At 39.0% G+C, this 21,213-nt stretch overlaps 2 protein-coding genes across 6 annotated transcripts in view; one reads left to right on the top strand and one right to left on the bottom strand.

The window, feature by feature from the left end:
* LOC144699801 (lysosomal alpha-glucosidase-like) overlaps positions 1 to 21,213 on the bottom strand; it is a 125,073-nt gene that overhangs the window by 51,527 nt on the left and 52,333 nt on the right. The window contains exon 1 of one of the 5 annotated variants that reach the window (XM_078571050.1): positions 624 to 757. The exons of 1 other annotated variant lie outside the window; for it this stretch is intronic. The gene's annotated coding sequence lies outside the window, so the exon portion shown is untranslated. 3 more of the 5 variants (XM_078571054.1, XM_078571053.1, XM_078571052.1) reach the window with 3 other exon arrangements.
* The window catches only part of ccdc40 (coiled-coil domain 40 molecular ruler complex subunit), a 135,573-nt gene continuing 115,467 nt past the window's right edge, over positions 1,108 to 21,213 (top strand). The window contains exon 1 of the mRNA XM_078571048.1: positions 1,108 to 1,125. Within this exon, the coding sequence (XP_078427174.1) occupies positions 1,109 to 1,125 (17 nt within the window). The 5' untranslated portion in view covers position 1,108. The remainder of the gene's footprint in view (positions 1,126 to 21,213) is intronic.

Here is a 21,213-nt window from a genome sequence, read left to right as displayed (position 1 = left end):
GATTTGCTGTTTGTAGGATATAATGTCCTGCTGCATTGGCCTACCTATTGAAACATTTCAAACATATGCTGGGACATTCTGACAACACCATATAAAACTAAGTTTTTTGCTTTATTTTGAAGGACTTTGTTGGTACATTTAATTTTATTTGCATCTTCCTCACACCGTGTTCACTCACATGTTCATACTGCACCCACTCTGAACCCAAGTTGTCTATACAGCGGCTGTTTCCTGCATGGGCCTTTCTGCTCCAAATCCAGGTCAAACAAACAGTCTTGTTAACATCCACTCCAGGAAAACACATACTAAAATGCCAATTTGGTGAAGTACTGCAGGGCTATTGAACCTATAAGCATAAGCATGCCCCAGCACAAGGTTACAAAATTAGGTTTTTAAAAAATACAAAAGACATACGCTGGAAAGAATGTAACATGTCTGTCAATTGTCACTGCTTTCATTACCTGCTCAACTACTCACTCACCCACCTTAGGTCGATGGGCATTTAAAATCTGTCATGATTCGTGGTGCTAGGAAGCACCTTCTAATGCCTTGAAAGGTCCACAATACTAAATACCTTCAAAATTAAAATCTAACAACTTGAAACAAGAATTGAAAGTGCTTACCCTCTCAAAACTAAACGCGGAGACAGATTCTTGTTAGTGGGATCAAAGGTTATGGGTCAAATGACGGGAAAGGTTGTCAGGTGCCGAATTGCGGAACAAGCTGCAACGGCTGAATGACCTCTTCCTGTCCCTGTTCCCCTGGGTTATCTCTGAGCTGCTGATTGTGGGGCTTTGATAAAAATTGAGAGTCATTTCGTGTGTGTGTGTGTAAGAGAGAGAGAGAGAGACCGTTTCTTGATCGAGAACCAGGAATGAAATAAATCACAAGAGCCAAATAACATGGCGGCTCCGCCTCCCTCAGGACCGGTTCACAGTCCGCCCACCCCGGCGGGGGGGTCAGTAACTCCCCCTCTCGTCTCCCATTTCTGAAGCCGCGAACACTCAATGCTCAAATCCACCTCCTCGAACAGTGGTACAGTCTGACACGTGACTCGGGCAGCGGCCGGGGTTGTTGTTGTTGTTGTTGTTTCTTAGCAACGGAGAAGATGGCTGATGGGGAGAGGTAACTCGGGATCACCATTCCCAATCTATCCACAATGCTTCCCTTTCACATTTAAAAATACATTGCTTGCGAAATCGGAGATTTCAGAATAATTTCCGAAATTTTATTTAATATTTACATTAACATTCCCAGATCCATCAAAGCTCAATCTGATCATTTGAAAATGTAACCCGCGCCTGATGTATATTCTAACTTGAACAAACGCCAGTGTATAAAAAAAAAGGTGCTTTACAGAATTGATAGAAATAATATTCCCTCAAAGAGCACAGAAGAGGTGATTCACCTGTTGGACAGTGAGAAGAATCGTGGTTGTGTGCACCGAGGGTATGTAATTGGATTGAAATTAATAAGAGTGGAGAAAGGGTTGGATGACGAATGAAGAGATTAATATGAAAAAGGCGCACAGTGACTGAGAGGGCAATCCCGAGCTAATGAAAGTGATTTCAGAGGAAACCCAATCGCCATGGCTGAGGCACATGAGTGATGATAACTTGTTTCGAACGCAGAGTGCCAAACTCTTAAAAGCCTTTGGAGTTGTCCCAGGACAACTACAATAACTCAACAAGATTGAAACCCAGGAGTTTTATAAAGCTTTTTAAATGAAACCAAGTCAAGGCACCGTGGGGGGCGGGGGTAGGATACCACCAACAATGAGATGAGATGAGGTAAATCAATGGGTGTTACCAAAAAGGAATCCTTTTAACTCATCAACAGTCACAGATTGTAACTCTTTCGAGTACAATCACAGTTCTTGGTTTCCAGGAGTGGGACATGAACCCACAACCCTCTGATTCAAAGGCGAGGGTGCTATGAACTGAGCCACAGCTGACACCTCAGGAATCCTTTTATATTGCACTTGGCTTCTTGTTAGCTAAATTGCAAGATAAAAATACACAGGAATAATTCCAGGGTAGTATATGAATCAAGGAGTTCCAACACAGAAGAAATATGTAAAAGTTTATCACGGTCATCTAAACTCTGAAATAAGATTTGAACCTTTAATCACTCTCCATTATCAGTTATTGTTAGTAATTTATTTAGGAGAGAATTTATTCTGTTTTTGTGACAGCAGCAGCTGTCGTTGTGGATATTATCTGTCAGCACATTCCACATCTGAGATGCATAATGATTATTGATTGTGACATCATTTTTTGCAGACATAATATTAATTTTTAGAAACATCTTTGTAAATAATTGGCTCAAAGGGGAAGTATGTCCACCGAATTGTGTTATGGAGGAGAATATCTTTCCAGTTGCTATTTCTCTAGATATGAAATTATTAAGTCTTGCTCCAGCATTATCATGAATAATAACGAAGACCTGTGGGTTGCACTTCTCATTTTTAAAAAAGTACTTTGTAATGCCATATTAAGGGACAGGATTTCTATACAACATTTCTGCCTGTCTTTAACCAGCAGCTGAATAGCGTAAAATATTTAGGAGGAATAATAATTATGTGCACAGATAATTCCCTTAATACTGGTCAATTATGGGAAATTTAACAAAATACACTTACATTTTAAGGTTCTGTAGAGGAAACAGCTTTTCCTCATGATGTTCACAGGCAGAGCACCTCACATTGAAATTTGAGAAATCTCCACTCAGCTTTTGTCAGCAGTTTGCTAAGTACAGGTTCACTGAAACAAAAAAGTAATTTACCTTTTACATGTTTTTACTAACATAACCTGTAATGAAGTGCTTCCAGGAAGCTCTGAAGAACCATCTTTCAAAGCCATTGGACAAGCTAATCCTGGAGCTCAGGGAATTGGTAAGTGCAGTAAAGTGCATAACATAAAATCAAATAATATAAATTTTAATGCAGTGATTTGGCATTCAGCAACATTTAAATTATGGCTCTCCAACAATAATAGTTATACACAGCAGTAATGGAAAAACTTATTCTTCAGGAAACTGTTTGTTGGATATATATAGCCCTTGACTACAGATCTTTTGGCCTGACTATTATTTGCAGTCCAAACACTGAGCACCTTCCATATAGAGAGAGAAAGTGTTAGCAAGCATGACACCCAAAACTGAGAAAATCACCATTAAAAATTATTTATATATCTTATATTGTTTTTAAAATGGGCTGCTCTTTTCAACATTGCATTATGTTAATAAAAGATAAGATGTTACTAAAAGATACAGAAATTTTGAAATTGAAAATAATTGCATGTGCCCTGGTTCTACCCCCCAGCCAGGGGAAACATTCTTCCTGCATCTGCTCTGTTGAGCCCTGTAAACATTTTGTATGTTTGAATGAGATCACCTCTCATTCGTCTAAACTCCAGTCTATTTAATCTTTCCTTGTAGGACAATTGTAAGACCATTAGACATAGGAGCAGAAGTAGGTCATTCGGCCCATCGAGTCTGCTCCGTCATTCAATGAGATCATGGCTGATCTGATAATTCTCAACTCCACTTTCCTGCCTTTTCCCCATAACATTACTAATTAAAAATCTGTCTATCTCAGCCTTGAGTATACTTAACAACCCAGCCTCTACAGCAAAGAATTCCACAGATTCACTATCCTCTGAGAGAAGAAATTCCTCTTCATCTTTGTCTTAAATGGACAACCCCTTACTCTGTGATTATGCCTTCTGGACCTAGACTCTTCCACAAGGAGAAACAACATCTCAGCATCTATCCTGTCAAGCCCCGCAACAATCTCTTTGTTTCAATAAGGTCGCCTCTCATTCTTCTAAACTCCAATGAGTACAGCCCCAACCTACTCAACCACTCCTCATAAGAAAATCTCGCCCCCGGGATCAATCTAGTGAACCTTCTCTGGACTGTCTCCAATGCCAGTATACTTTTCCTTAGATAAGGGGACCAAAACTGTTCACAGTATTCTAAGTGTGGTCTAGCTAGTGCCTTGTATAGTTTTAGCAAGACTTCCCTATTTTTGTACTCCATTCCCTTTGAAATAAAGGCCGACAATCCTTTTGCCTTCCCTATTACCTGCTGAACTTGTATGTTAGCTTTTTGAGATTCATGCATGAGGAGTCCCAAATCCCTCTGTCCTGTAGTTTTCTGTAGTCTTTCTCCATTTAAATAATATTCAGCTCCTCTATTCTTCCTGCTAAAATGCATAACCTCACATTTTCCCACATTATGTTCCATCTGCCAAGTTTTTGCCCACTCACTTAACCTGTCTATATCCCTCTGTGGACTCCTTGTGTCATCCTCATCACTTGTCTTCCCACCTGTTTTTGTGTCATCTGCAAACTTGGCAAATGTACATTTACTTCCCTCATCTAAGTCATTAGTATATATATTGTAATTCAGCTCCTCTATTCTTCCTGCCAAAGTGCATTACCTCACATTTTCCCACATTATATTCTCACTTAACCTGTCTATATCACTCTGTAGACTCCTCATGTCATCCTCACCAATTGCCTTCCCACCTATTTTTGTGTCATCCGCAAATTTGGCAATAGTACATTCACTTCCCTCATCTAAGTCATTAATATATATTGTAAATAATTGAGGCCCAGCACTGATCCCTGTGGCACTCCACTAGTTACAGGTTGCCATCCTGAAGATGGGCCCCTTATCCCAACCCTCTGTCTTCCAATAGTTAGCCAATCCTCTATCCATGCTAATATACTACTCACAACATCATGGGCTCTTATCTTAAGTAGCCTTATGTGTGGTACCTTATCGAACGCCTTTTGGAAGTCCAAATATATTACATCTATGGTTCCCCATTATGTATCCTGCTTGTTACCTCCTCAAAGAATTCTAATAAATTTGGCAGGCGTGATTTCCCCTTCATGAAGCCATGCTGACTCTGCTTGATTATATTATGCATTTCTAAATTCTCTGCTATTACATCCTTTATAATAGACTCTAACATTTTCCCAATGACAGATGTTAAGCTAACTGGCCTATAGTTACCTATTTTTTGTCTCCCTCCCTTTTTGAATAAGGGTGTTACATCGGCAGTTTTCCAATCTTCTGGGACTTTTCCAGAATCTAAGGAGTCTTGGAAGATTACCACCAGCGCATCTACTATTTGTGTAGCTACTTCCTTTAATATCCTAGGATGCAACCCATCTGGTCCAGGGGATTTATCAGCCTTTATCCCCATTAGTTTCCCTAGTACTTTAACTCTACTGATTGTTATTGTATTTATTTCAGCACCCTCCCCCCTTTTGCCACTTGATTATTTAGTATTTTTGGAATGCTATTAGTGTCTTCTATGACGAAGACTGGTGCAAAGTATTTATTCAACTCCTCTGCCATTTCCTGGTTCCCCATAATTATTTCCCCAGCCTCATTCTCTAAAGGGCCTATGTTCACTTTGGCCTCTCTCTTCCTTTTTATATATTTAAGGAAGCTCTTGCTGTCCATTTTTATATTACTTGTTGGTTTACCCTCAAAGTTTATTTTCTCCCTCTTTATTATTTTTTTGGTCATCTTTTGTTGGTTTTTAAAATTTCCCCAATCCTCTGACTTACCACTAATCTTTGCCACATTTTATGTTTTTACTTTCAAGTTTATACTATCCTTAATTTCCTTGGTTAACCATGTTGGTTTATACCCCTCCTAGAATCTTTCTTTCTCACTAAGATATATCTTTCTTGTGAGTCATGAACTATTTTCTTATTCCTCCATGCCAGGAATTAATTTGGTGAACCTTCAATGTACTCCCTCAATAGGAGTATGCCTTTCCTTAGGTAAGGAGACCAAAACTGCACACAATACTCCAGGTGTGGTCTCACCAAGACTCTATATAATTGCAGTAAGACATCTTTATTCATATACTAAAATCCTCTTGTAACATACCATTTGCTTTCTTAATTGCTTACTTTACCTGCATATTAACTTTCAGTGACTCATGAACAAGGACACCCAAGTCCCTTTGAAGTTCAACACTGCCCAGCCTCTCACCATTCAAAAGTACTCTGTATTTCTGTTTTTTCTACCAAAATGTATAACCTCACATTTCTCCACCTTGTATTCTATCTGCCAAATTTTTGCCCACTCGCTCAGCCGCTCCACATTCCCTGAAGCATTTTTGCATCCTCCTCTCGACTCACACTTCCACCTAGCTTTGTGTCATCCGCAAACTTGGAAATATCACATTTAATCCCCACATCCAAATCATTGATATAGATTGGGAATAGCTGGGGCCCAAGCACTGATCCATGCAGTACCCCACTTGTCACAGCCTGCCAACCTCAAAATGACCCATTTATTCCTACTTCCTGTTTCTGTCTGTTAACCAGTTCTCAATCCATGCCAGTATATTACCCCCAATCCGATGTGCTCTAATTTTGTTTACTAACCTCTTATGTGTGCTTTCAAAAGCTTTCTGAAAATCTAAATATACCACATCCATCAGTTCCCCCTTGTCTATTCTGCTAGTTACATCCTCAAAAAAATCTCCAACAGCTTTGTTAAACATGTTTTCCCTTTCATAAATCCATGTTGATCCTGCCCAATCCTAGCATTATTTTCTAAGTTTCCTGTTATCACATCCTTTATTATAGATTCTAGCTTTTTCCTTACGACTGATGTCAGGCTACCAGATCTGTAGTTCCTTGTTTTCTCTCTCCCTCCTTTCTTAAATAGTAGGGTTACATTTGCCACCTTCTAATCTGCAGGAACCATTCCAGAGTCTATAGAATTTTGAAAGATGACCACCAATGCATTTACTATCTCTACAGCCACCTCTTTCAATACTCTGGGATGTTGATCATCAGGTCCAGTAGATTTATAAACTTTAAGTCCCATTACTTTTTCTGATACTTTTTTTATTAATATTAATCTAATATTAATATCTTGCAGTTCCTCATTTAGACTAGTCCTTTGATTCTCCATTATTTCTGGGCGGCTTTTTGTATTTTTCTCCATGAAGACAGACACAAGTATTTGTTTAGTTTCACCGACATTTCCTTATTCCCCATTATAAATTCTCCTGACTCCACTTGTAATGGATCCACATTTGTTTTTGCTAATCTTTTTCTTTTTACGTTCCTATAGAAGCCAATATATACAGGCAGATTTTATGTTTCACACTAGTTTACTTTCGTATTCTATTTTCCTTTCTTAATCTTTTTCTTGGTCCTCTTTTGCAGAATTCTAAGAATGTATTTTTTTTGTAAACTATGTATTAGTTCTTTAAATGTTAGCCATTGCCTGTCTACCGTCATAACATTTAACGTAGTTTCCCAATCCACCATAGTCAATTTGCCTCTCAAACCTTCCAGACCTATGCCCTCTCATGTATTTATGTTAGTTACAGTAAATGTTATATCAAAGGAATAATCAAACAGCCAGTGGGATCAACTACAATTGAAAAGCTACTGAACACAGATAACAGAAGGAAGTGATTATTAAGAGAAATCTAGAAGAATAAGGGCACCAGACACATGGGATCACCACCATCTGCATGTTTCCCTCCAAGTCACACACCATCCTGACTTGGAAATATATCACCATTCCTACATTCTTACTTGGTCTACATCCTGCAATTCCCAACCTGATCAACATCCAAGACTCAGATGTGTTGCAGCCCTGGAGAAAACTCGTAAGGACATTAAAAAATATTTTTTTGTCACCTTCTTTGAACATTTCTCTTTACCAGGTATAAAAATATTGAAAATTGAAGGGAAAAGGCTCTTTGGCTAACAGTCAAGCACCATTCAATGGGTAATGTGTCTTTTTGCTTTCCAATTGGCTTAGGAAGGCAGTGTGTCACAAGGATGGATATGTTGACTGACAAATGGCAAGAGCATGGGGACAAGTCATGTGATGAAACCTCCAGGAATATATTTAATCGCAGTTGGCAACCGTATCTCAAGGGCAATTAGGGATGGACATTAAATGCTGGCCTTGCCAGTGCCACCAACATCCCATGAATGAATTTTTAAAAATCAATTGCTGTATCATATGATTAATCACTTCCTAACATGATTATTTGTTGAAAATCTTATGTTTTGCACGCGTACAAACATACGAATTCGGAGCAAGAAAAGGCCATTTGGCCCCTCGAGCCTGCTCCGCCATTCAATAAGATCATGGCTGGTCTGAATGTAACCTCAACACCACATTCCTGCCTACCCCCAATAACCTTTCACCCCTTGTTAATCAAGCCTATCTCGCTCTGCCTTATAAATATTCAAAGACTCTGCTTCCACTGCCTTTTGAGGAAGAGAGTTCCAAAGACTCTGAGAGAAAAAATTCTCCTCACCTCGGTCTTAAATGAGCGACGCTTTATTTTTAAACAGTGACCCTAGTTCTAGATTCTCCCACAAGAGGAAACCTACTCTCCAAATCCACCCTGTCAAGACCCCTCAGGATCTTAAAGGTTTCAATTAAGTTGCCTTACTCTTCTAAGTTCCAGTGGATACAAGCCTAACTTGTCTAGCCTTTCCTCATAAGACAACCTGCCCATTCCTGGTATTAGTCTAGTAAACCTTCCCTGAATTGCTTCTAATGCATTTAGATCTTTCTTTAATTAAGGAGACCAGTACTGTACACAATACTCCAGATGGTCTCACCAATGCCCTGTACAACTGAAGCATAACCTCCCTACTTTTGTAATCAATTCTCCTCACAATAAATGCTAACATTCTATTAGCTTTCCTAATTACCTGCTGTAACTGCATACTGACCTTTTGTGTTTCATGCAGTAGGACGCACAGATCCATCTGAATCTGAGCTCTGCAATCTCTCACCTTTTAGATAAGCTTTTTTATTCAAAATGAACAATTTCACATTTGCCCACGTTATACTCCATTTGCCAGATCTATGCCCACTCACTTCACTCACTTGTCACTTTGTAGCCTCCTTAGGTCCTCTTCACAATTTACTTTCCTACCAATCTTTGTGTCATCAGCAAAATTAGCAACCATTCCTCAGTTCCTTCATCTAAGCCATTTATATAAATTGTAAAAAGTTGAGGCCCCAGCACTGATCCTTGTGGCACACCACTCGTCACATCCTGCCAACTAGAAAAAGACCCATTCATGCCAACTGTCTGCATCCTGTTAGCTAGCCAATCTTCTATTCATGCCAATATGTTACCCCTACACCAAGAGCTTTTATTTTCCACAATAACCTTTGATGTGTCACTTTATCAAATGCCTTCTGGAAACCTAGGAACAGTACATCCACTGGTTCCCCTTTATCCACAGCACATGTGACCCCTTCAAATAACTCCAATAAATTGGTTAAACATGATTTCCCTTTTACAAAACCATGTTGACTCTGCCTGATTGCCTTGAATTTTTCTTCCAGTCCATTGCCTTATTTTCAGTTATCATGTTTTTGTTCATTATAAATTCTTGTGTTCACACTAAAATCATGCTAAAATCGCACCCTCCCTCCAGTGATAGCATGGTAGCATCTCAGCTTTATGTCTGCCAGTTCCTCAGCCTGCTCTTGCAAATTCAGGTTGCATCTGAAGAGAGTATTAGAAGTTGCATAAAACTAGGATAAAGTGTTCATGGTTACAGTTCTAGAATAAGTAGTGGGAGCAATTTGAGATGGTAAATTGCCTTTGTGCAACAATAAAGCTAACAGCTTGGCCCAGCAGTAGCACTTTTTGCCTGAGACAGAGGATTGTGGGTTGAAGCTCCAGCATGAATTTAAACATATAAAGTAATGTTTTAGCACTGACAGACTCTTGCATTAGCAGAGGTGCTGTCTTTTAGATATGATACTAAACCAAAACCTCATCTATATGTTTAGATAGATGTGATAGATCCATAGCACTTCTTCATTTCTCAATCAACACAACAAAAGAGATTAGCTGGCCATTCATCTCATTGTTTATTTATTTATTTATTGGATAGAGTGGATGTGGGGAAGATGTTTCCATTAGTAGGAGAGACTAGGACCCGAGGGCACAGCCTCAGAGTAAAGGGAAGACCTTTTATAACAGAAATGAGGAGAAACTTCTTTAGCCAGAGAGTGGTGAATCTATGGAATTCATTGCCACAGAAGGCTGTGGAGGCCAGGTCATTGAGTGTATTTAAGACCAAGATAGATAGGTTCTTGATTGGTAAGGGGATCAAAGGTTACTGGGAGAAGGCAGGAGAATGGGGTTGAGAAACTTATCAGCCATGATTGAATGGCGGAGCAGACTCGATGGGCTGAATGGCCTAATTTCTGCTCCCTGGTCTTGTGTCTTATGTTGTTTGTGGGACCTTACTATATGCAGAAAGCCTGCTGTGTTAAAATAGCCTACTGTGTTTGCGTAGATGAAAACAATTACCATACTTATGAGTCCTGTTGAAGAGTCATTCGGACTCGAAACGTTAACTGTGTTCCTCTCCGCAGATGCTGCCAGACCTGCTGAGTTTTTCCAGGTATTTTTGTTTTTGTTTTGGATTTCCAGCATCTGCAGTTTTTTGCTTTTACTATACTTATGTATTGGCTTTTTAAGTGTTATGTGGATTGTTTTGAATACATGTCTCCAAGAACTATATGTTTTTTTTTAAAAAAGGACATTGAATTATTTGGACACTTTCTTGGGAACTGACCTGGGTTTTTTTTAAAAGGTTATAAGTTCACTTTGGACAGTGAGCAAACTGCCTTTTCCAAGAAGTCACATGAAGTCAGCTAAATGACTAGCATGGCACATGAGGAAATAAGAACTATTTGTTTATTTGAACTTTAATTGCTGGAGAGAAGAAAACTACTGCTTTTAGAGGCTGGGAGGCCATGGTGATTTCTGGAAACCACCTGACTGAGATGAGTTTATTTTGAACCTGTTTTTTGGACTCAGTTTGGAAATAAACCGACAAGAAGAAGGTTGCTCAACTCGCTCTCTCCCTGCCTTGTCTGAAATTCAGTGTAGCTTTCAGTATCCAGCTAGAAATCATCATCTCAGTATAACTCACCTGTATGTGGCAACCTGAGAAGCTGAGATGCGAGAGATCCCAAGGACATTGATCCTGCTCTGTTCTCCTCCACACTGAAGATCATTTGGAAAGAAATTCCAGATACCTACTGTGACCAGTGATCTATCTTTGCATGCAGGAAGACCAGATTGAAGCTTCAAAACCCTTCGAACTTTATCCTTTTTCATGAAGTTTTTCCATTGGCCAAAAGGTGTTCTTTCCTGCTAAACACCAAACTCTGCAGAGATCCTATTTGTTTTGTCATTTGTGTATGAGTGTGTACTGGGATTCAAAGGGGTATATTGTTATACTTCTGGATTACAAATTGTATGTTAACTACTTTTTGCAATTTGGTTTTAAAAGTAAGTTTCGTTTCATAATAAATCAATCATTCTGAGTTATTGAAAGAAGCCTGATTAAAGTCTCTATTCTGGTTCTAACAATAGTGAGAATAAACAATTAGCCATTTTGGTGAGTAAATAAAACATGTTCATTTATGGTTCGACCTGAGAAGTAGTGGGACTGGAGAAACTGCACACTCCTCCCATCCTGTAACAGGATGGAAAAGGTATTGTGTAAATACAAGCATTTTTATAATTGCTATTATTCCTAGGATGTATTGGTATTAATTCTATAAATAGATTTATGACAACACTATGTCTTGAAAAATGTCTTGAAGTACATATAAGTGTGACTGTTTAAACAAGTCAGGTAATGTCAGCTTTATGCAATAGACTATGGCAGACACAAATTTAATCTGACTTCATTAAAAAGATGTAACTGAGTTATTCTTCAAAGATAAAAAAAATGGGAACTTGGTAACAGTTTACATATCCACCAGTAAAGAAGCATGGATATTTCTCAAGGTTTTGGTAGAAACTTGCTATAAAACACCATGTGTATAAGTTTAGTTTACAGGACAAGGATAAAAAAAAAATTACCACCTCCTCCACCGCCACCATTCCTTTCACAGTTTTATGGACATTATAGCTGTTTCTCAATGACATCCTACTTGTCATTTTCTTGGTTGCCTTCTTAAAAGAAGGCAGAGCATTATTCTGAAAATGACAGCATCATGATCAATACCTTAAGTAAATACAATATGTTGAAGATGCTGTACACGTCTTACCAATGCTTTCGGATATAAAGGAATTTCTTGCAATACAAATAGCATATGCAAATAATAGATTTGTATCAAAACAAAGTTAAAGGAAGAAAAACACAGAGAAACCTTATATACAGCAGAGATTTGCACAGAAATGGGCTTAGTTGTACATCCTGCTGAAATGTTCTATTGCTATGGTTGCAGATTGATTAAGTTGCTAGGAAACAGGGTTGAAGCTCTCCCCTTTTAAACTTTCTAAGGAGCTCTGCAGGATGTTCGTATGAGTGGAAGATATTCGTTTTCTGCTATAATTACTGTGAGACGTACCAAAATATTACATATTATGATTGAAAAAAATGAAAATGATTTAGGGTTAATAGCTAATAGGTAAAAATATTTGAATTCAAAATGACACAAAATATGCACACCACAGATACTGTACAGATAACATAAATATTACAAGAGTTCATATTTAAAGTAATTTCAGGCTACCAAAAATACATTTAACTAACTCTCAGAAAATAGTTCCCAAGCTGGCTATTTAAAAAATTGACCAGTTAATGTCTTAAATACAGCATAAATTACAGCTTGTAGTAACCAAGGTCTCTTACTCTAAGTAATCTCTTGCTCCAAATTTGCATCTTTCTTTTCCAGCTTTGTATCTCTTGTTATCAGTCTCAAGGTGCTGTGAGAATTGCTCTCAATAGTAAGTGAAAGCTATTGTGTTTCCTAGCTGTACTCTTTATGTAAGTGAAATGACTCTATGACTCTTTCCTAACCTACATGCATACAAATCTTTTCCGATCTCTGTGCTCTCAGATGTCATTCCCAATCATCTTCACCTAACTGCCTCATGTTTACTCGTGAGCCAAGCTGCACAAAATAAATCACTAAATAATGAAACCTTCAGAGGACCACAATGGCAAACCCATATGTATAAGTCTCTGTGATTATAGTGTAATCATTGTCATTATTAAACCGTCAACATGTAGAAATGTTAAACTTTAAGTCAGACTGCTAAGATTTTTACCAACGTACCAAGTATAATGATTGGTAGCTTCTGTCTATTAGTGGAAAAAAATGTTGGTTCTTTTTAAAATATGTTCACAAAAATTATGCATTGAATATGCATTCAACAAGCAGAAGGAATGGCATGACTGTGGTTGAGAGCTTATTATCAGCCGTACAAAGTCTCAATACAACATATTCCATGATATAAATTCTTAACGCACGCTGGTACCAAGTATAACAGTATCTCCTCCTCCTGCAGGTACCATGCCCAAGGAGGGCATTGACGACCATGGATTTTCATTGGATTGGTCCATGATTATGCTTGGCAAAGTACTGCAGTGGTTTGCCATTGCCTTCTGCAGGATGGCTGACCAGGAAACTCTCCTACTCTCAACCTGCTTGGCCATGTTATAAATGTGCCTTCTGTAACTATCAAATCCTGGAGTGAGACTTGAACCCGAGCTTCAGGTCCTGAGGTAGGGTTGCTACCCACAGTGCCACAAGACCTCTATAACAGATATCATTGTACCCATTTTTATTTATTGCCATCCAATCCATGGAAAGTGGGTGTTGCTGGCAAGACCAGCACTGTTTCCAGTTGCCACTGAGAAGGTGGTGGTGAACCAATTTCTTTAACTGCTGCAGTCACTCCTGTTGCTTTCCTTGGAGGTGGTGAAAAGGCTTTAGGGCCCAGACAGCTGAAGGCACAGCCACCAACGGTGGAGTGATTAAAATTGGGGAGTGGGGGGGGCGGCGGTGGTGAGGCTGTGGGGGGATTTTAAAACAAGGGTGATAATTTTAAAATGGAGGTATTGTTAACTGGGAACCAATGGAGATCAGCAAGCATTGTGGTGAAGGGTGAACGAAACTTAAGGTGAGTTAGGACACAGAGCAGACTTTTGAATTACCTCAAGTTTATGGAAGGTAGAAAATAGGAGGTGACTTGTATGCATTAGCATAGTCAAGTCTAGAGTTAACAAAGGCACAGATGAGGGTTTCAGCAGTTGAGCTGAGGCAGTGTCGGATTTGGGTGATGTTGTGCAGGTGGAAATAGGCAGTCGTAGTGATGGCGTGAATATGTGGTTGGTAACTAAATCAGAATCAGACAACATCAGGATTATAAACAGTCTGGTCTCAGTCTCAGACTGTTGCCAGGAAGCAGGTTGGAGTTAGTAGCTACAGAGCAGAGTTTGCGGTGGGGAGTGAAGACATTAGCTTCTGTCTTTGCAATATTTAATTAAAGGGAATTTCTGCTTATTCAGTACTGACAATTTAGAGACAATAAAGAGGTTGAGAGAGAGGTGGTAGTGCAGTGGTGAAGTACATTAACATGAAGAATATTAAAACATGTTCATATGTATGTAATGCTTATTTTGCAATACAATCTAATATCTTTAATCTCTTTTTCCATGGAACTTTTATTTCTCAATTTCTCAGTGAGAAATATGAAATACTCCTTTAAATGTTTGCTATTGCTCAATGTCATACCTTTTAATCTAGTTTCCGCATCTACTATAACCAACTTGTCTCTCATATCATTGTAATTGGCTTTAAGTTCAATATGCCAGTTTCTGATCTATATACATTACTTTCAAACACAATGGGCAGAATTTTGCCGTCGGTGAGCAGGGGGCGGGGCCCGCTCACCGACGCGTAAAATGACACCGGGCAGAACCCCCGACGTCATCCTGCCCCATTTAAATTTTCAGGAAGGCATGGGCACAGCAAAATCAATTGAGGCCATTGACAGGATCATTTAAACAATTAAAGGACCTGCCCGGCCAACCTTAAGGTTGGACGGGCAGGCCAGGAGCCCCAGCGGGTAATAGAAAAAACATGAAACCTCATCCACTGGTGGGATGAGGTTTCATGCAGGGGTTTAAACAGTTTAATAAAGTTTTGCTGTAATTTATGAACATGTCCTATCTCATGACACATGAGGGGGACATGTTAAGGATTTTTTTTTCTATTTTTAATCTTTTTAAAAGTGTCAGCGATCTCCCTGAGGTAGCACTTAGCCTCAGGGAGATGGGCGCTCTTTCGTGTACATGCACAAAAGAGCGCACTCTCGCTTTTGGGGAATCCCACCCCCGCCACCTGCACAGGAAACGCATAGCACTTCCCACCGGACATCAAGCTGGGCCTTAATTGGCCCGCCCACGTAAAACGGCAGCAGGGCCTGCTTCTCCGGCAGGGATCGGCTCCTCGCCCGCCGGAGATTGGGTCGGGCCTGCCCACCTGACAGGCAGAAAATTCTGCCCAATGTGAACTTCTATCATATGATCAGTCTTTCCTAAAGGATCCCTTACTATGAAATTACTAATTAACCTTGTCTCTTTTTAAATAAATTATGCTTAAAATAGCTACTTTCTTGGTTGGTTCTACAATGTATTGTTCATGGAAACTGTATCAAATGCATCCAGGAACTCGTCCTCCAAACTACTTTTGCCAATTTGATTTGTCCAATCTATACGGAGATTAAGGCCCCTCAGAATTATTGTATTGCTTTTGTTATAGGCTCCTTTTATTTGATTAGTATTTTGTCAAACAGTGTAGCTACCATTTAGGAACCTATAAACTACTCCCATCCACTTTTTCTGACCCTTGTTACTTCTTATCCTCACCCATACTTATTCTGCTTCCTGATCTTCCGAGCCAATATCCTAACTATTATCCTTATGTCATCTTTTATCAGCGTTACTGCCCCTATCCTGGTACCGGACAGGGACCACAACCCTTGCTGGAACTCACTGTCCTTGGCCTGCTGCAATATTCCCGTGAAGCCCAACACAAACTGGAGGAACAGCACCTCATCTTCCAATTAGGCACTTTACAGTCTTCCGGACTTAACATTGAGTTCAACAACTTCAGACCATGAGCTCTCTCCTCCTTCCTCACCCCTTTTTTCAATATTCATTTTTATTTTTAAATTTTTATCCACTTATTTTTATTTATTTTTATATTTACTTATTGTTTTATCGCCACCTTTCATCCTATTTTCCATCTTTTTGCCCACCACCATGCCCTCCCCACAAGGGCCATCTTTCACTTGTTCATGTTGTTCTTTCCAGAGTGCTTAACCTTGTCCTGCTATTATCACATTCTGCTTTCTTACCTTAAAGCCACCATCAGCACCTCCTTTAGCCAGCACCACCATGATTAACACCCCTTTGTTCTTTTGTTTATGACACCCTTGTCAATCTCTCCTTTGGCCCCACCTATCACTGGCCTTCTATACAGCTTCACCTGCTCCACCCCACTTAAACCGTATAAATTCCATCACATTTTTACTTCTCTTTAGTTCTGAAGAGTCATACTGACTCGAAACGTTAACTGTTTTTCTCTCCACAGATGCTGTTAGATCTGCTGAGTTTTTCCAGCATTTTGTTTCTGTTTCAGATTTCCAACATCTGCAGTATTTTGCTTTTATCAGTAAGCAAGTTATTGCCATGTAATGCCGCTTGATAGCGGTATTGACAACACCTTCCATCGTTTTGCTGAAGGTCATGAGTAGATTGATTAGGTGTAATTGACTGGATTGGATTAGTCCTGCCTTTTGTGGACAGGACGTACCAGGACAATTCTCCACGTTGTCCGATAAATGCCAGTGTAGCTTTCCTGGGATAGCTTGGCTAGTGGGGCAGGTAGATCTGGAGCACAAGTATTTAGTACTACTGTCAGGATGTTGTCAGGGCCCATAATTTTTGCTGTATTCAATGCCTATATTCAGTCAACTTAGCTTATAGTTCATCTAAAAAAAATACACCCTACACTGTTCTGCAACCACTTGGTGTCAGCAGATACTGTTTACTTTTACGCAGCTTTTAAAACCACACCCAAGCTACAACCAAAACAAAAATACCTGGAAAAACTCAGTAGGTCTGACAGCATTTGCAGAGAGGAATACAGTTGACATTTCGAGTCCGTATGACTCTTCATCAGAACTAAGGAAATAGAGAAATGAGGTGAAATATTCACCTCATTTCTCTATTTCCTTAGTTCCGATGAAGTGTTATATGGACTCAAAATGTCAACTGTATTCCTCTCCGCATATGCTGTCAGACCTGCTGAGTTTTTCCAGGTATTTTTGTTTTTGTTTCAGATTTCCAGCATCTGCAGTATTTTGCTTTAACCCAAGCTACAACTGCTATTTTGGCTTCTTGCTCACAGTAATTAGCGCCTAGTCAGGCAATCATAGTTGATTAACAGTTAACTGCCATGGACAGGAAGTTTCTGTTAAGTGTTGACAAAATTGTGGTTTCTTTTACAATTTTTAAAGTTCTAAGTTAAATTCAAAAAGTTCAATTAAATTTCAGTTTGACACTACACATCCACTATTACCTATGATAGCTATACTGTTTGACCTACCAGAGGGTTCCACTTGCACCAAATTTACTATTTATGTATGTTTATTAAACAATCATGTACCCAACTTTTATGTTGCGATTTGTAACCAATAACGTGTTTTCTTTGGCAAGAACAAGTTAATTCACCCGCTGTGCAGTTGAGGGTAACCTAATCGAAGGTTAGTAAATTAGAATTAATTTAGATTGAAACTGCTTAGTGTAAGACAATTTGCTGGGCGAGCAAGGTCTCATTCATCTTTAGACCAAAGTAGGAAGGTAAAACCCTAAATAGTTTCTTTGTCAGGATTACCCTTACACAAAATAAAATAATAAAGATACTGTACCATCACTCAACTGGGCTACACCGAACACTATGTAATAAATAGTAATAGTGAAAAGATAGCAAATCACAGAATAAAAAGCCTTCTCATGTTTCAAAGATACTACAATCTAACAACAGACCTCTGCGTATTGTACAAAGGATCAAGGATAGATAAACTGAATGTAGAATGAGAAAATCCAGGCAAACAGCTGTTAATGAGGGCATACAGCATCTTATGTTGACTGTTTCATGATTGAAAGAACAGAACCAGCATTGTATTGCAAATTTATTTAAAAAGATATACAAGAAAAAATATTTCATTGAATGCAATTTGTGCAATCTTTGGTGCCTCCCTAAGATGCATTATTGCTTTTCACTGGGTAATGGTCAGATTTCGTCAATAAAACAAGTCTCTTAAAGACCACTGTATTTACTCAAAGATATAACTAGCTGTAAGTGTAAAGCTGTGATGGGAGTTTTTGCTTTGCCATTAACGATTTGCAACAACCTTCGTGTATATGGCGATTATAAGAAAGGAATGCTCTTTTAATATAAAATACTCACCCTCCCCACAATGTAGTTTGGAATAAAGAAAAATGCTAATTTATTATTCACCACCAGGTATTTAGTTTGGAATCCACCATGGAGCCCCTTTCTGTTAATATGAACTCTGGAAGGAAGCAAGTTTGTATTGCTATCAAGAGGCTTCAAAAGTTATAGTAATGCTTTCTATCTCCCCTGTAACATTGGGGAGATGGTCTTCATTTCTTTTGAAGCCTTGTTAATGCAGTGAACAATGCTGAGATGCAAATGTCATTCTGGCTTTGCCAAACCCTTGGAATTCACTGAATTACCTGAAGCCCCCCCCAACACCCCCCCCACCCGCCCGCCCAAAATGATATGCAATTCCTAGATATGCACAAACATATAAGCCCTAAATGTTCTCATGTATTCTTTTGCATACACCAATAAATGCATGCATTCTGCTCTCAAAGGGAAGATAATTAGCATAATTCAGTGGACACAATAGTAGACATATCATGGGATACAGATTAAAACAAAAAACTGCGGATGCTGGAAATCCAAAACAAAAACAGAAATACCTGGAAAAACTCAGCAGGTCTGGCAGCATCGGCGGAGAAGAACAAAGTTGACGTTTCGAGTCCTCATGACCCTTCAACAGAACTAAGTAAAAATAGGAGAGGGGTGAAATATAAGCTGGTTTAAGGTGGGGGGAGAGAAGTTGGGGGCTGGGGTGGTTGTAGGGACAAGCAAGCAGTGATAGGAGCAGATAACCAAAAGATGTCACAGACAAAAGAACAAAGAGGTGTTGAAGGTGGTGATATTATCTAAAAGAATGTGCTAATTAAGAATGGATAGCAGGACACGCAAGGTACAGATAGCTCTAATGGGGGTGGGGTGAAATAAGACTAAAAGGGCATAAAAGGTATAGATTTTAAAATAATGGAAATAGGTGGGAAAAGAAAAATCTATATAAATTATTGGAAAAAACAAAAGGGAGGGGGAAGAAACAGAAAGGGGGTGGGGATGGAGGAGGGAGTTCAAGATCTAAAGTTGTTGAACTCAGTATTCAGTCCGGAAGGCTGTAAAGTGTCTAGTCGGAAGATGAGGTGCTGTTCCTCCAGTTTGCGTTGAGCTTCACTGGAACAATGCAGCAAGCCAAGGGCAGACATGTGGGCAAGAGAGCAGGGTGGAGTGTTAAAATGGCAAGCGACAGGGAGGTCTGGGTCATTCTTGCGGACAGACCGAAGGTGTTCTGCAAAGCGGTCGCCCAGTCTGCGTTTGGTCTCCTCCATTCTTAATTAGCACATTCTTTTAGATAATATCACCACCTTCAACACCTCTTTGTTCTTTTGTCTGTGACATCTTTTGGTTATCTGCTCCTATCACTGCCTGCTTGTCCCTACAACCCCACCCCCCCCCACTTCTCTCCCCTCACCCCCCCACCTTAAACCAGCTTATATTTCACCCCTCTCCTATTTTTACTTAGTTCTGTTGAAGGGTCATGAGGACTTGAAACGACAACTTTGTTCTTCTCCGCCGATGCTGCCAGACCTGCTGAGTTTTTCCATGGGATACAGATTGCTCTTTCATTCAAAACCGAAAACAAATGGTTGTGTCCATGTCAAAATAATTAGCAAATTTTACCGTCAACATAGAATCATATAGTGCAGAAGGAGGACCTTCAACCCCTTGTGTGTGTGCTGGCTCTCTCTCTGAAAAAGCTACCAACTATTTCATCTTCCCTGATCTTTCCCCACATCCCTGCAAATATTTCTTTAATTAGAGTAAAGATCCAATTCCCTTTTGAAATTTCCATTGAAGCTGCTTCTCCGACCCTTTTAAGTGATGCATTTCAGGCCATAACTCACTAAGTAAAAAATGACTCATCTTCTCCATAGCTTCTTAGCTTTTTATATAAATCTATGACCTCTGGTTATTGACCATGCTTTATTTTTGAAAAAGATGCCATATTGAAGGAATTGCATTTAAAAAGCACTTCATTCTGTTTCCCAGAAATATCCCATATTTGGCACATAAATTACTTTGAAGAGCAGTTACTACAGTTACTTAGGTGAATGTTATTGTTTTGTATGAGAAAATTGTTATTTTAAAAAATCAGAATGATTAATTTCTTAAAAATTATAATTCATCCAAGAAACAAAATCTCTCTGCTGACACTAGCACTGATTTTAATAAATATTTCCCTTACCAACTATCAAAAGACACTTGTAAAATTAACATTTTCTATTTGAAGAAAAGGACAGCAATATGATTCACTGTTATCAATCTCCCGATTTTAAGAAAAATTAAGCCAATTAAATGTGGAAGATTAATTCCTGTTAATCCCGGTCTCCTCCTGTCATGTGATGTTTTTGAGGTCCAAAAAAATCAAGAAAAGATAAATACATAGCATTTGTTAGTAAAAATGCAATGAACTAATACATTAATCAAAAGAAAATCATCAAACACCGCAAATTTGACATTTTCCCAAGTCATTCTGGGAAACATCACTGAGTGGATAAAAAAAGGAAATCCTTTCAACTGTGCAATAGAAACAGTGAAAACTGTTGTGGCACAGGATAGACCAAACAATTAGAATGCTGGAGAGAGTCATCCCCGAGTTGGTGTTTCCACATATTTGTAATAATTTGCTAGGTTTATGGTTGTCACAGATCTCAAATAAGGATTATTTCCCATCTGAACCATTCCCCACAAAGACTCAAATAACAAGACTATATTGGAACTCTGTTCAAGCACAAAGGATTCCCTCTGTATCCTTATTAGATTCAAATTCAAATGATATGCAGCAATTTTTGTCAAAGTAATAATCACAATCCAGTCATAAATATCCTTTTAACTTTTGCCAGATTTTATCACTGGTTTACAATCATCATCTATTCTGTAGTGGAGACTTTCATGGTA

The sequence above is a fragment of the Cetorhinus maximus genome, chromosome 24 (assembly GCF_964194155.1).
Source record: "Cetorhinus maximus chromosome 24, sCetMax3.hap1.1, whole genome shotgun sequence".
Taxonomy (NCBI): Eukaryota; Metazoa; Chordata; class Chondrichthyes; order Lamniformes; family Cetorhinidae; genus Cetorhinus; species Cetorhinus maximus.
Note: the sequence above shows the minus strand (reverse complement) of the source record. Positions and strands in the feature narration are given on the sequence as shown.